This window comes from Strongylocentrotus purpuratus, unplaced genomic scaffold (genome assembly GCF_000002235.5).
Source record: "Strongylocentrotus purpuratus isolate Spur 01 unplaced genomic scaffold, Spur_5.0 spur5_scaffold_5, whole genome shotgun sequence".
NCBI classification, from domain to species: domain Eukaryota; kingdom Metazoa; phylum Echinodermata; class Echinoidea; order Camarodonta; family Strongylocentrotidae; genus Strongylocentrotus; species Strongylocentrotus purpuratus.
The window spans coordinates 39524912-39542645 of record NW_022145611.1 but is presented as its reverse complement, the minus strand read 5'-3'; the positions used below and the strand labels follow the sequence as shown (position 1 = coordinate 39542645).

Below are 17734 nucleotides of genomic sequence, written 5' to 3'. Positions count from 1 at the left end.
AATAGTTTCTGCATTCTGGACATTTGTTTTACTTTGAAATATATTATGTTCATTCTTTTTATCATAGCCACTTACCCGCTACCTCGGAAGTAGCCAGTCTGAGACCTGGATTTTTAAACATGGTTTAAAGAAATGGGTGAGATATTTTAAGTGTACCAATCATCCGAAAAAAAATGATCTGTGTAGTGTAAAGCTAGAATGTATACCGGTAAATAAAATCAACCAAAAATATTTACCAGGCATTATATAGGTAAACGATTAAGGAGTATGACAAAAATAAAGGGTAACATTAAATCCCTCATGCAGGGCTTGCACGGAACCTAAATCCGACTTAGTTCCGTGCAAGCCCTATTCATGCAAGTACGTACGTGTGCGTTTACTACTGGTAGTCTACTCAAGAAAACGAAATACTGTTGTATTTAACTTGCAATATCTCTTTAATAATAGAAGTAATATTTGAAGCTCATATTTTTTTAATACATTATAGCCACACATTGAACCCCTTACATCAAGAGCAAAATATGTTTTAGTGATTGGTACACTGTAAACATTTTTGTTGTTGCCGAGTTCTTAATAAGTGCTACTTGATCTTTGCCATTTCCTATATGGTGAAATCATTCAAACTATGTGATTACCAGTAACCTTCCAATCAAGTTGAACCATGAAATATGGTTTGTATTGCTCGTCTATCATCCAAATTATTCAGAATGTGATGGTCATATTTTAGCTCCAAAATGAAATAAATCGGGTCACTCAAACATTGAAGTTAAGCCTTTGCTTTGGCTTTAGGGTGTAAATGATTGCTTAATTTTTATGCCTCCGCCACCGAAGGTGGTGCCGGAGGCATCATGTTTTCGGGTTGTCCGTCCGTACGTCCGTACGTCCGTCCCGTTTGACCGTTATCACAATATCTCAAGAACCATTTAAGATTTAAACTTAAGATTCTGGAATAGTATTTATCACCATAGGAAGACGATCTGATTAGATTTTGGAGTACGTAGGTCAAAGGTCACAGGTCACAGAGGTCAACTTATGAAATTCCTTGTATTGAGTTTGTTAGCGCGATATCTCAAGAACCATTTGAGATTTAAACTTCAAACTTAGTGATAGTGTGTATCACCATAGGAAGACGATCTGATTAGATTTTGGAGCACGTAGGTCAAAGGTCAAGGGTCACAGAGGTCAACTTATGAAATTCCATACATTGAGATTGTTATCATGATATCTCAAGAACCACTGGAGATTTAAACTCCAAACTTGTTTAAATTGCTCTATGGCGGAGGCATCATTTTCGACTGCGCGCAGTCAAAATTCCATCTAGTTTACTAATGATTCAATGTTTTTGACAAAGCATTAAAATCAACAGGTTCAAATTTGCTTCTGGTGTGTAAATCTAATTATTTATGACAACACTAAATTTTGTACAAGTCTGAATCAAGTTTATTACATGTCATTAAGGAAGGTTTCAGCAAGTGAGGGTATAAGCTGAACCAGTACTGTAAACAAAAATGAAAAATTCTATGCATATCACTGGGTTTGTAGGTAGTATGATTGTTATCTTACTAGAGTTAGTTTCATTAAATTTAAATTGATAGATCACATCTTTGCCAGAAGGAGAGGAGCACAATACAAATACCCCCCTCAGTTGTTGCTTGAAATGCATTTGATATATTGATAAATCACTGTGTCACATGATGTCAGTCAAATAGGATCAATTGTGTTGTTAATTGTAATGACATAATGATCACTGATAACACATTCATGCTCTGAAGTATGGCAGATTACTAGGAAGAACATAAATGTTGAATACTTTGATATTTGCAAAGCATTCTGAAAATGATCAATTGATCTGAAACATGGAAAATTGCTCATGCTTTCTCTACTCAAGGAGAATAAAGAACATTTGAAAAAGTAAATCAAACTCAATGCAGTTTGAGTGCATATAACACAATGTTCATGTACACATACAAAATCAACAGGTCACATGGCTTGTATTGATTTTCTTATGCAAAAAATACTACCGGTATATGAATTATGTTTGGGAAAGGAAGACAATGTGTATATAATATCGGATGGCTTTGAGTGTGATACAGAAATATATTGCTTGAGTTATGACAATATTGGATGAGTCGAAGACGAGTCCAAATATTTTCATAGCTTAAGCAATATATTCTTGCATCACACGTAAACGAAGCCATACAATATTATTATTATTATCTATATCAGGCTGACTAGCGAAATAACAAAATTTGACTTGATGATAAAGCAATATTGTTGAAGTTACCGGATGACAGAGCAATACGAAAACAATATTGATCTGTCATGTGGGTACTGCGCTAAAGATATTAAATACACTGATTTATTATACCACTTGGAAGCCTTATATAGATAATAATAAATAAGATTTATTAGAAAATTCACATTAGTAATTCAGTTGTAGAATGCAAGACGATATTACATGTGTCGTATTCATGTAGAAATGTAAATACAAACTGTATCATAGTAACCAACAAAAAGTATTGAGATGCTTAACAGTTTATTGATCTTTTTCTTCTTTTTTTAAAATCCTTTTTTGTCAGTGACTTCTGGTGCTACTTTTTGTTTTTAATCGGCTTTGAGTTGAACATCTTTTTGCATAATTACATGAGATTAGGTTTATTCCATCTCATTTTAAACCTTCTTAATGCCTGGAAATATGAAGTTGTTCCATGACAAAGTGAAACCAGTACAATAGTTATTTTTATACTCTATTACTATATTGTACATGTAAACTTTGCAAAGCTATGAGGTAAAGAAATGAAGATATTGGCAGCCTATAGTGTATGATGTGTTATTGTCAATAAATTTTTCATCATGTCATTATATAAGAATATAGTTGTTTAGGATCATGAAATGGAAGTTAATTTACTATTAAATGAGATAACAGCCAATTCTGTTATGGAGTAAACATGTTAACAATCGATTAGGTGAAAAATTGTTATGTCAAGCTTTTATCGCCATACACGAGTATAATTCCAAAAGGTAATGCACAGGTAAAAATATTGCAATGTTGATAAAATCAAAGTGATAAAAAGAATAGACTTCCAAGATAGTCCCACTTTTGGATAGGAGAGACCCCAAAAGTGTGCTGTATTATTATGCTTCAATGCTGATAGAGAAATCACATCGTGTTGACTTTTATATTGATATTCATGTATTATGGTACAGTCACTTCAAAACGAATATGTTACAGCTTTATTTTTTTTAAATAAATCTCAAATGAATGAAAATATTAAATTTCCAAGGAGATACACCGTTTCATTGGGGAAATGTCAGACTTTTCTCTTTCAAATAACATAAAAATACTTATTTTTATTTTCTATTGTAAGTGCTGTTATTACAAAATATAAATACATGTAGCATCAATACCGACTTGTAAATTAATTCAAAGATCGTGATATTGTCAGGAAGTATTATCCAGGTTTCTGTTAATCATTTTGTGTCTTGTCAAGAAAAGAGTTCCTTTTAAAAAGTTGTTGTTCACATGAATTCAAGGTCTGTTTAATATTCCAGTGATTTTCAACTTCTAATTTTTGAGACTCGCCCTTTAGCTTCGATATATGTGTATCATGAATTTGGTAAATTAAACTATTTTGCATCCTTCCTTTGCTGAAAATGTGTGGTACTGTATCCTTCTTTCATTGCAAGCATCAGCTTTGTATATAAGTGAGTTACAGACATACAATTAACAGCTAAATTAGTCATACGCTTACCAAGTTATGTCATTTTTTTTTAAATCTGTGATAAATTGATTTGTCCCGACTTATGTTTCTTGAGAATGTGACATGTTAAAGCTTTCAGCATAGGCCCTAATTCAACCAGTCCACATTTCATTCTTGAGTTACGAAAGACACGCACACACAAAAACATAAAATTTACAAGGGATTGAATAGTTTAGATTTTAACTGTATCATCCGTATATAAAGACTGTTCAAGGGAAAGGAATTTTTTTTAAAAGTGGTTGTAGGATTATGAAGGTGGTCTCTAACTAAAGATTTCTTTAATATAGATTTCCATGAGAAAGCGAAACAAAACAAAAATGGTGTTCAATAGACGGGTGCTAAAGGGTTAGTTACGAATTTGACAATAAAGTAATGAAGAATATATAGTAGGTTGTTGTTCTGTCAGGCATTTGGAGACGGCTTTCTAAATAATGATATCTTTGGAATGTGCCGTTCAAATATGGAAAAGGATAGCAAAACAAAAGAAAGAAAACCGGTAACTTGGGCTGCAACCCTTGAGATGGATGGTTAGCTGACGAGATCGACAATGATGGTCTGGCGGGTCTTCTGCAAACTTGCCTGAGAGTTATAGGACACCGGTAATGCCACCTACCCTACCACTGGTGAGCCATCGGTCTCGTAAACTGTCGGTATACAGTGACTCATCTGTATTTTCATGCCAACTAGATAATCTAATTCATTTTTACACTAATTTACCTAAAATCCACTAATTAGAAGGAACCAATTTTACATTCTTCTGAAATAGAATATCATATTTGTATTATGTTTGGGGTACAAATATAGTGATACAAGCATTTGTCAAATGGCTCAATCAACCCAAACTACTATAGGGCGGTTTGTCAGTGTAACATAGTTTTACCCAAAGATGTACTAAACTTAAGTGTGTAACATGACCTGTCTAACTATTATCCCTACAGGTTGTAGTGACAAACATTTTGTTGGAGAGGGAGCAAATGTGACGGACTTTACCCAAGCACTTGCATCTGGAAGGTCGTACGATGGATCAAAACATTTTTGACTATTTTTTTAGACGTGGACAATTTCTAAGCTAGAAAAAACAGTGTCTGTCTTCTACACCTTTTTTCTAATTTTATTCTTACTTCTGATGACATAAAATTGAACTTTTAAAATTAGTTTTAATTTGACATAATGAGTGATAATTGGTACTTCTTAATTTCCATCTTGATTTGTATTCTATATATTACATTTTGTAAAAAGGATATTTTCAGCCCTTGGGCTACATGCTCAATTTTGAGTTTTATCATAATAAACGATTCAATCAATCAATTCAATAAAATAAACATGTACAAAAAACGATATACACATAGGTATCTGAACTGTTTTATTCAATAAAATGGAAGATAAAAGTATCCAGAAAATAGCACGAATGCTAATCTCACTGAGCGGCGAATGCTTGCGAACGTAGCGAATTCGGGGTTTCGCCAGGGATCGTTAAAGGTTGCAAAGGTTCGTAAAAGGTTGCAAGAAAGTTCGCAAACAGCCTTTTGTCGCAATCAGTTTTTCTTTGCTAATTTATTTTTCCGCGAACAGTTGCAAGCGTTTGCAAAACAGTCGTAAGCCTTTTGTTGCAAACGGTTGTAAGACGGTGTCGCTGAAGTTCCTTTTGATTCGCCAATGCTAGCAACCACGTGACCGTAATTATGGTTCCTATATACAATCGACCCAATGAGTACCAGGAGTTAGCAAAAGTCTCAAACATTCACAAAAATTTGCTAATCTTCGCAAAAACCTGTTGCTGACATATTTTGCTTACAGTCGGTAAAAGTCGCTAATGTCGCAGAGGCGAACTCTGATTTTCCCAAACATTCGTCAGAAAAGTTGGCGAATCCAAATTCGCAAACGTTCGTAAGCATTCGCCGCTAAGTGAGATACACCCTCCATCGAGCCTGCATGTTACCCTCACTTCGAACATATGAAAACACTGTTGGGTACATAGAATACTGAAACACACAAATTTGGAATGTTACACGTATTAACCGTGTATAAATAAAGATATCAATTCAATTCAATTCAATAGTAAAGCTATTTACAAACAAAACTATTATTGTATAAATAGATGATAAACAAAGCAAATACCTATCACTTTATTATATTTTACTCATTTAAAAATTGCTCTAAAAGTGCCATCCTATAGCAATTATGTGGATGGCTTTGTGGGGGATCATTCCACATGAAATTGAAAACTTTCCCTTGGTAGTGAATGAGGAAAAATTACATTTACTAATTCTAATTAAACTACAAATAATAAGTTTGTGCATTTGGTACACGTTCAAGATCTGTTATTTTGTAAGTAATGGTTTTGAATGTGCCATTAACAAACTAAATGTGATAGCGTGTAGAGCCATTTTTAAAAACTTAACATTATACATTTTAGATTTGTTTCATAAGTGCTACCTATTACTTCAATTCCATCTGTAATGTGGGGGGGGGGTGCACCAAAGTTTTGTATATAAAATCACCATTTTCTGGGACACAAAATTTCTGAGTCTATACAACTATTGATACCAATTTTAATACTAATATATTGGTTTATTTTTTTCAATATGGTTTTCCATGTAATATCGATCTTCAAACTTATGCATACGATGCAACATCAATAAAGGGTAGTTGATGTTGCATCGTTCGTAGGTCTGAATATATAATAAAGAGTTTGTCTACACAATATAGGACACATACTAGTTTCAAACAACTTCATCCGAATTACCATTATACAATTACACATAAATCAAGATGTCATCAAATCCATCTGAATATCAGTATAACAATTTTAATTTACTATTGTGCTAAATAATGATAAATAATGGTGCATTATGCAAGGTAATGATGAATGGTGGTTGCTAGGAAGTGTTTGGTTTACATGGTTTCAAATAGTAATACTCGGATGAACATGGGTGCAATCATGAAGCAAACTTCAAACTATAGACAATATTATTCTCAAGATTATGTACAAAATATGGCCAACGATCTCCAGTGCCGCTTCAGTTTTAATGGAGTTAAGTATCGGGGACGACTTCGCGCACAAAATAATAAATACAACAATTTAGAAGGAGAGATTTCAAAGGAGTCGAGGCCACACACCAGCGATATCTTTGAGTTCATAGACAAAATCTTGAGGGAACACATCTTCTGGATCACTAATACACAACGGAACTGGAATGTAGGTATAATACTCGACAAATAAATAGTCCTGTGTTTGTTAGCACCTTGATGACGCTCTTGTCATGATATCAGTCACTAAGTCGCATATTCTTTCGCAATGCTCACTGTGTAGATCTGAAAAAGATCAAGAATAGACAAACAAGGTTACCGGTATGTTTTTCTTTAAATGAAACTTTTTCGTTATGGATTATAAACCTCAAAAGATTTTCACCAGAGCCTAATGTACACAATTCTACGAATGTATCATGCTCAGGCGCGTACACACGGGGGGGGGGGGGGGGGGGGGGGGTTTAAACCCCCCTTTGGTATTTTTTTTTTTGTGTAAACCCCCCCCCCCCCAAACCCTCCTAAACCCCCCCCCCCCCCCCTTTGATTTTTTTTTTTTTTTTTTTTTATTACAAAAAAATTAAAACAAATAAAATTTTTCCCATGACTAACCTAAAAAAGCTGATCTTACCCCCCCCCCAAACGGAGCAAAATGTCAAATTTTCAAATTTCGAGACCCCCCCCCCCCAAAAAAAAGTGACCTCTTACCCCCCCCCCCCCCCCCCCCCCCCCTTGAAAAAATCCCGCGTACGCGCCTGATCATGCTCTTCGTGAAAATGAATTTTGTTGTGTCTATTAGCCTATAGTAGTAAGGTATAGTGCATGCAATAATAATATCCAATGGAATTGTCATTTCTGATGCATACCAACTATAATTGATAGTGTCCCAACTCGGTTCATTTGCATATTTTCAAATGTACCAATCATTCATTATTATGAATACGCGGAAATAATAGACAGTTAGTAAACGTAAGATCGTGTTTTCAAATTAGCAAGGAAAAAAATCGTAATGTAAACATACTACATACCACTGCTTTGCAGTTCTTCTAGAATAAAGCTATAAGAGTCCAGTGAGATATTCGGACTCTCCTCCATTAGATCAAGTAGTTTGCCAATCGTTGCATCGTCATGATGACGTTGACGCCACTCATACAACATGCCAAATATCGTTTCCTCCATCTGTAATTTTCATAAAGAAGTGAGATTCCAGAATATAAGGGTGTATGTTAGCTCAAGTATAAAGCTGTATCTAGCTGAATTGTGTATCGTGATGAAAAGTCTAATACAGTCATGTTTCCATTATCAATCTATATTCTTGCTTCACACAATTATTGGTGTACTACACATTCAAAATGATTTAAGAACTTTACTATTGATTAGATCGAAGATCTTTAATTTAGAGTAAACTGATGCCGACTGGCTCATGTTGTCATATAAACAGATACTGTTTAGATGTCTTTGCATTAAAAAATAATAACAGTAACTGCAATTCCACGAGTATACGCTCCTCTATAAGACTGTTAAGATGCAAGATTGATTGTATGTGCTTTGTAAATCCATACATGATAAATATTTTGCTAATCATGTTAGAGGTTCCATGTCGCTATACTAGTCAAGATATGAGCTCTGTGATATGATAGCGACTTGAAATAAGTCAGCGTTTTTCAACCTTTTGAAAGTCACTGCACCTTTTTAAGAAATAACAAGTTTCGCGTCACCCCAATCCCAAATTCACCCGGATCGCAAAAATTTAATTTTTTATTATTTTGGCAATCGTCAAATGTCAAATATACGCGTATGGATATATTCGTTACAAAACGAGCGAAGCGTGCGTGAGAAAAAAGGGCAATCATTTCAACATGGTAAAAAATCGACTTTGTGATCAAAACACACTAAGACATAACATTATGTATGCGGGCACCTAGCCGCCGAACATGGACTTTTGTATACAAAATTCATATTATATTCGGTCATCTCACTACACGAATATGACTACTTGGGCATCTCGTTGTACTTTCAATGTAAAAACTATTATGTTCGCGCAGCTTGCTTCCGGAATATGGAGGTATTCGGGCACTTTGCTACCGGAAATCATCCTGTTTCTAAATGTTGCGAAGAGCGAAGCAATGGAGGGAGAAAGATACTATGATATCTTTAAAATATGAATTTCCTCTTGAGAATATAACCGGTGCCTTTTTATTGTAATAATAATAATATTTGGTTCTTGTATAATATAGCGCTCATGTCAGTCAGATTTGACCCTCCTGGCGCTGGTGTACCGATTTAATAAACTTTCAAGTGCTTACGGTTGATCTGTTGTGTTTGAAATGATCAATGTCGACCTTTGACATGCCTAGATGTTGGATGCCGAACTGTGACCATCCTTCGCCAATCTTCCCAGCTAGCTTGCTTAAAATCTTGTCAGATATAATTGAAGATCGGCTCAGAGGTCCTGTGTCTTTGCGTGAAGAATTCTTTCCATTTCCTATAATTGCAAACAAAATAATCATGAAAAAACGATGGACATAGCATAATACATGACTTATCTTATTATTATTGGCAAGATAGCTAAAGGGGGCATGTGCCCCTAAAATTGAAAAGAAAGAAAAAGCGAGAAAAGAGTGAGAGGAGAGAGAGAGAGGGAAAGAGAGAGAGAGAGAAAGGCAAAAAGAAGGCGCCTGTAAAGTCACATTTCATTATATACGAGTAAGATCCACTGCCCTCAATAGATCCACTGCCCTCTCAATTAATGAACTCATGCTATGATACTGATTAGTATGAAAACAAAGTGACTAATATCTGTCATAATATTTCCGACCAGGGTGCATGGGAGCACCCCTCTTTTAACGTCTACCGTGGTAGACGTTGCCCCATATTTTAGTTGAGGGCTGTAACAGGCAACAGAGATGTATTGGGCCTCAATATTAATAATGAATAATTTTGAGCCGAATACGCAAATTTATGATAATCCTCACACCATCATGTTAGTATTAGTTGGATAAACAGACAAGACGATCGACAATAAAATGGCTCAGTTGCAAGAAGCGAAGTCAGTGTCTTTATATTATTATAAAGATGGTCGTATTAACTGTTAAAGTGCCCATGATCAGTGGTGTATATCAATGAGATAGGGAGAAAGGAGAGGGGGAGAGGCCTTGGGCACACATTCCCTCCTTATATCACGATGTCACCTATCAAAGGAAATAACTTTATAGCAAGTAAAATTCATAACAGGAAATAAAACAACATACTGTACATATATTCAAGAGCGTGATGGGGATAAAAGTATACTGTTTTGAATTTTCTCTTTTTGTTTTATTTTCTTTTGATTTTTTTTTTCTTCTCCTGGGGTTATAATCGTAAGAGAAAAAAATCGTGACATTATTCATCCCTGAAAGTGATAGGCCTACGATTCTGGTTCCCACTCCCACCCCCCCCCCCCCTCGCGAACGAGTTTGGTATATATGGCTCGTAAGTATGACATTGCACCAACATTGACCTGATGAAAGTCATAACAACGCCTATTTGTTCCGAGTACAATGCTGTAAGTCGTGTCTAAGTTTCATTTTGGGATCTGTTCAGTCCTAAATTTGATCAGATTCGTAAGATAAAATTTAATTTGAATATTTAAGGAGTATCCTCACCAAAACAATCAGTCACCAGATGATCCCTGAAAGTGATAGGGCTACGATTCTGGTTCCCACTCCCACCCCCCCCCCCCTCGCGAAAGAGTTTGTTATAATGGCTCGTAAGTATGACATTGCACCAACATTGACCTGATGAAAGTCATAACAACGCCTATTTGTTCCGAGTACAATGCTGTAAGTCGTGTCTAAGTTTCATTTTGGGATCTGTTCAGTCCCAAATTTGATCAGATTCGTAAGATAAATTTAATTTGAATATTTCAGGAGTATCCTCACCAAAACAATCAGTCACCAGATGACCCAGGCGAGCCTCCTCCAGTGCCTGTTGAAGTTGTTGCCTTTGGTCTCGCTCAGGCACATTTTTTCGCCAATGAAACAGCATACCAGTAGTTCCTCCTTGTCGGCGTTGTGTCTCGATCTCCGGATAGGACATGTCGAGGAAGATGCCAAAACGAAGCACGCAGTCTGGTGGGATGCTGTCCGATAGAATCGAGATTTCTATGTCTGTGACCCTACCAGCAACTGCAGAATGTGAAGTGCCATTTTGGTTTCAACCTTCTCCGGTATGGTGTTGTAATGAGCTCGGTTATTATTCCCTTAAAAAGAAAAAATGAGATATAATCATGCAATCATATTTTAAGCAACGTAGGTGCTGTCACAATCATCGTTACAATACAGTAGCCATATAATCGTTAGCAAACAGCAACATACATACGAATTAGGCCTTTATGTCTAAAAGTAAAGTAAACTTCCACCAAACGTTTTCATACAACACTTTGACTTAGAACACAGCATTGTCCACGGTTTAATTTTCAAAGTAATTTGATGTTAAGAATTAGTATTGTGGCCGCGTAACAACGCCCTCGATATTACATAACATATTACCATGATTGCTCTTCAATTAGTTGTTACAGTAATCGATTTTTATCATAGGTTTTAATACTTGTATTAAACCCTGCCAAATAAAGAGGGAATGTTTATCAATGAACACATAAGGCTTGTGTTTGTAACTTCTTGGCCCAATTTGATGGTTCAGTAAGAAGAATAAAAGTTTTAAACCATAAGGTTCAAGGTTCGAGTCAAGTCAGTTCAACCAGTATTTGTATAAGCCATTAGTCCTCAAGAACAACTTGAGTTCCTCAGATAGGAATTTAAACATTATACTTATGTTCATTGGTTAATAATACACAATAATTTACTCTCTTTTCTTGCAATCGGGACACACTAATCAACATCAAACATCAACATCGTCATACCTCCATCCTTAGACTGATAGTCTTGGTAACCCGGAAGCATCTTGATGACATCCTCTCTTCCGATGATTTCTAGGAACTCCACAAACTTCTCATACTGACCCGGATGTACAATCATCTTCTTCTGAAGATTTCTGATGATGTCGTATGCCCTTTTCTTGTCAAGATCGAAAGCCCTGACGTGCCCCTGAGCACGACTAGTGTTTCTGAAGTCCATGAGTCCATCAGGAGTAGATTCGATCTGTTTTGCCACATTCTGCATTAGTTTGGTGTATTCTGGTGGCTCGGTTGGCATTTCGGATGCCAGAGGTAGTTAAAGCTGTCAAGTACCTTTTGAAAGGAAAGGCGATAGTTTATGTTAATTTCATTTGCATAGATTATTGTCTCGTGTTTATACCTCAATCAAGCCGACTCTTAACCGACTCCAAACCATGTCGGTTCTTACCCATTCTGAGCTATGTATGTTGGTTTTTTGTTTTTTCATCTACTGTCGATCTGGGCTACCTCACTAAGCCTATAGTTGTCAACTAACTATTAAATCCTATGTAATTAGTTGACAACTATAGCTTAGTAAGATTTTATGAAAATTGACCCTATTCTGGTGTCGGTCTCTTTGGTGTGTTGGGGCTGTGTAACAAACCATTGCTGATATGAAGCTTCTAATTATAATGTCACATTCTAATAATTTCTCTAGTTCAGTATTTTACTGACCCTTCCTAATATAATGTACCGGTATACGTGTTGTACACATCAGTAAAATTATCTCCTTTATTAAAAAAAGCATTACAAAAAGTGCCATTATCAAGAAATGCACTGCATGAGCCATCTCCCGGATGAAGGGCAAAAAGTTTTACAGACACAGTAAACAATTTTTTCTCCAGAACTCATCAGTTTTCTGAAAAATGAAATTGATTTGAGTGATTAGTTTTCAGCAGTGGTAGACATCAGTAGAACAAGCACAAACACACGGCATCATGTTACATTCTCTCAGTCAACTACATTGATTAAACTTATTTCTTTTTTATGTTCTTTGTTCGTTTAAAATTCAAAGCATTATGAACAAAATCAAGGTTACAAAATTGAGGTTAACATGATATAAACAAAATTCAAAACATTCATACAAACATGCAAACATATTTCAGTTATATTGCAGAGATTCAGCACAGTCAGGAGAGAAGCAAACATAATTATATACCAATAATAATTTTGCAAGTAAAATAAACAAAATGAAATCTCGTTTAAACAATCACCCCCCCCCCCTCTTTTATTTAATACTCCCCCCCCCCCCACGGTTTAATAAACCGTGGGTTAACTCATAAATTGCTCTGCGAAGTGATACTGATAACTGACACCTATTCCCTGAACTATCTATACGGAGGCAATTTAAAATAAACTATACATGCATTTACAAAACAGAAACCATTAAAAGCAGCACTCCTTAACAATCCTTAAAAGCAGTCTCCCTGACAGTATTCCATATCTGCCAATCTAATGCAGATAAAGATTAGAAATACAATCAGTACATTCTCGAGAACTTATAGGAATGAATATTCTCTGTTATTCCTTATACAGATCAATTCTCTTATGATGGTACACTACTTATACCCTAATAATACAATTTCAGTTAAATTAATACTATATCGACGTTATCATGCACGCCTTGTAGAAGCTCTCCATCATAATAATCTTTTTTCTCTCAGCTGCTTGCAGGGTTCCAATTAGAGATTAAAACAGGTTTGCACATCTATCATAAGCAAAACATACTCCAAACTTTCCATCGGTATCTTCATCTTCTACACAAGAAGTTGAACCTTGTGTTCTGCATTCATGGTAGCAATTCATATTGTATAATTGCGTCGATGTCAATAAATAAAAATAAATAAACGAGACCTAATATTTGGGGAAATATACAGCTCGACTCGCAGGAAAGAATTTGCTGCCGTTTTATTATCTTTATAAATGCTCTAAATCAATTGGTCTTAGTAATAGTTAATTCTGACTATGTTAATGTACATCTAATACATTATTTCAACCTTCACTAAAAAGAATTTGTGATCGTAAAGAAGTATTTTTGGAGAGGCAAGCATCCATATAACGTATTTAATGATCAGCTATAATAATATGCCTACCCAATAAATCGGTCTCAGTGTTAGATGTTGAGTTTTACTTCCTGCTCACGTAAATGTTGTCAGATCGAGGCATTCGTCTTGAGCAAGATCAAGAAGAATATGGTGCCAAATAGCTATCTGAGAATCACATGCATGTCCAGAAACTCAGAACCAATATACCAGACCGCTATACTGTCCAAGAACACACTTCCAAGATACAAGACAATTTAATATGCATCCAGAGGATTATGTATTATAGATGATACTACACAACACCATATTGTGCTGAGGCGAATAGAAGCTTCAGACAGGGAACCAATTTATGTCGTGTTTTGAGATCACGTGATATGAGATGCGTGTATACCTCTGGTGCCGTCATCTCATTACTGCAAGGCCGTTCAGCAAATCACTCATTAATATTACTCAGTGCCAATTTTGTGCTTTCCGTTAGGCCCTATCTTGGATATTACAATGTTATATTTTTCATCACACGGCCAAGCGTAAATTCCAGCCAGGTTTCTTTATTTTCAACTCTCTGGTACATAATTATGCAAAGAGGTCATTATGACTGTGTTGACCTCAGTCCAATATGTATTTTTTGGTCATTATCATTTGCTTGGGGTCTGATGGTGGTACGACGTAATGTACTATCCTCTGCATGCTCTATATCATTCTCATCAAGATAATGGTATTTTAGGTTTAGGGTTGAGATTGGGTTTTGTTATGTTTAGGGTTATAGGTGTAATGATGGGACCAGTAATATAGTTAGGAATTGATCACATATTACCGCCACCCACTCCGGCAGAGGAATTGTCATACGAGCAATCGTTAACAGGTTCTTACAATTTTTTACTCACCGGTTAATGATGTTGTTCCTTTGAGTGATCAAACGTTCTAGAAATATCGCTTTGGTTCTCCAAAACCGAGAGCAATATCATGTCTCACTGTAAAATGCTGATGAATATAATTTCGCTACATGTCCGTTTCCTGCTTATTATACAGGTTTTTAGGCGAATGATATTCAGCATGGCTTTAGAAATGCCTGAGTTTTATTTTTGGCGCTGTGATCATTCAGACATTGCGGTGTCAATATTTCACAATGCAATGCTAGTGTACGAGAAATATTGATACCAATGGCAAGAAACCGTGATGAATAATACAGCATTCGGGTATTCCCATGCAAGTACAAGGTCATAATGCCAGACTCCTGTCGATGTTTGATCAAGCGAGCATCATATTTCTGAATGTGGTATCGTTGCTATTGCAACCACCCTCTCTCTCCCCCCCCCCCCCCTCTCTCTCTCTCTCTCTCTCTCTCTCTTTCTCTTTCTCTTTCGCTTTCTCTCTCACGCTCACTTCCCCCAGCCCTTGAAACACTGGCATGATATTATGTATAGGCCTATATGTATAACAAGGCGTGGAATTAACATGCATGTATAAGATGCAAACTTACTCTGCAAACACAATACCTATTTTCATAGAAGCAAGATTTGCTTTGTCTGTCATTGGCATACTGTCATATACTATAATGAGAAAGTTCCATAGAGAGAATATTGTAATAAACTTGGTGATTCACAACTTCTTCATGGTCTATCATTCAGGTTCAGGTTCATTAATTCAAAACCTCACAAAACATGATATAATCTTTTACATGAAAAAGAGACTGGTAATAGTACATTAATCAACATATATTAACTTGATTACATCATAAAATGAATGGTTTTAGGACCCCTGTAGAAGTTAAGCTTGTGAGCGGGGCCCTATCAACAAAATACATACATATACGATACGACAAGGTGAATAAAAAGAATGTTTATTCAAACGAACCAACAGAGTAAATAACAATGAATGGTTCGGTATGGAAACTAGAATATTTTAGTAAAATTGGTGATACAAAAATGGCCACCATGCAAGGAACAAAATATAAGTCATCTGCTTGTTAAAACACAATTACAAAGCATATGAAAATAATGTACGATTCGTTAGCAAATTCTATTTAAAAAAAGTTACAAAATTAAGGTTAACATGATATAAACGAATTCAAAACATTCATACAAAGAAACATAGTTAACTTATATTGCAGAGATGCAACAACTTCGGGGAGAGAAGCAAAAATACCAATGATAGCTTTTCAATGCAAATAAATATATTTAGTTGAATGCCATCTTGTTTATTAAAGCAATCACCATAAACATCTTTCAGCAGCAAAACGAACTCCAAACTGTCTTGACGAATAACTTTCCATCAGCATCTTCATCTATACACAAGAAGTTGTACCTTGTGTTCTATACATTCTTGTATAATTGCTACCATGGAAATATTAACATCAACAATTAATAAATAAATAAACAGGACCTACAATAATTATTATTTGAGGCCAACTGATGACATTACAGCTCGACTCGCAGGAAAAATAATATTTGCTGGCGTTTTTTAATTAAAAAAAATAAATCTTAATGCACTATATCAATTAGTCTTCGTAAAACTCATGTACTTCATTCTGACTATGTTAATTTACCTCTAATGCGTTTTTTCAAACTGCACTGGAAAGCACTTATGATTGAAGAACTATTCTTGTAGAGGCACGCATGCATATTAGGTAAAATAATCAGCTATAAAAAAAATGCCTACCCAATAAAGCGGTCTCAGTGTTAGATGTTGAGTTTTACTTCCTGCTCACGTAAAAGTTGTCAGATCGAGGCATTCGTCTTGAGCAAGATCAAGAACAATATGGTGCCATATAGCTATCTGAGAATCAGCAGGTCCAAAAACTCAGAACCAATATACCAGACTGATAATACTGTCCGAGAACACACTTCCAAAATAGCATACAAGACATAATATGCCTCCAGATGATTATGTATTATAGATGATACTACACAAGAACATATTGTGCTAAGGCGAATAGAAGCTTCAGACACGGGACCACATTAAGTGTTTTGAGATCACGTGATATACTAATGAGATGCGTATAAACGTCTGATGTCTTCGAGTGCCATCTCATTACTACAAGGCCGTTCAGCAAACCACTCATTAATATTACTCAGTGCCAATTTTGTGCCTTCTTTTCGGCCCTATATCTTTACAATCTTATTATGTTCCATTACACGACCGAGCGTTCATTCATCAGATTTCTTTATTTTCAGTCATCATGGTATGCAAGAGGTCGTGACTGTGTTGATCTCAGTCAGTATGTATTTTTTGGTCATCATTCGCATGGGGTCTGAGGATGATACGACGTATGCCCTGGTCTATATTAATTTTCATCAAAATAAGGTATTTCAGGTTTACGGTTGCGATTGAGTTTTAGATTATGTGTCAGGTTTAGGGTTATGTGTAGTCTGGGGCCAGGAATAAAGTTAGGAATTTATTGATCACAATCATAGCAATATTACCGCCACTTATAGAAGAAGAGTTCCGTACAGTCATTATGAGTTTCTTACAACTTTTACTCACCGGTTGATGATGTTGTTATTACTTGGAGTGATTGAACGTTCTAGAAGTTGGTTCTCTAACACCGTAGACTAAATACAATGTCTCACCTAATTACAATGCAACTGGATATAATTTCGTTGCATGTTCGCCCTCTGCTTTTATGCAGATAGGTGAGTATTATTCAGCGTGCCTGCCAGAGTTTTATTTTTGGCGCTTTGATCATTCATACATGGAACGTCAATATTTCACAATGCAATGCTAGTATACCAGAACCATCGCCGTCATGATAATAATAATTCATACAGCGTTCGGGTATTCCCAGGGTTTGTCTCGCCTCCCTGGTATTCCCAAGTACAAGCTCACAATGCCAGCCACTTGTCGATGTTTGCTCAAGACAATGAGCATCATATTTCTGATATCGTCGGTATTGCGAAACTCCGTCTTTCTCTCTTTCTTTTTCTTTCTCTTTCTCTTTTGTTCTTTCTCTTTCTCTCTTTTCTCTCTCT

The 17734-nt window shown here is 35.8% G+C and overlaps 1 protein-coding gene across 1 annotated transcript; it reads right to left on the bottom strand.

Moving 5' to 3' along the window:
* Positions 1-10930: 10930 nt before the first annotated feature.
* Positions 10931-15054, bottom strand: LOC115929626. Its single transcript, XM_030999204.1, has 3 exons — positions 14651-15054; positions 11689-12015; positions 10931-11028 (listed from the first exon to the last, which is right to left on the bottom strand). The coding sequence occupies exons 2-3, from the start codon at positions 11978-11980 to the stop codon at positions 10931-10933; spliced, it is 390 nt and encodes a 129-aa protein (XP_030855064.1). The 5' UTR covers positions 11981-12015; positions 14651-15054.
* Between the last annotated feature and the right edge of the window lie 2680 nt (positions 15055-17734).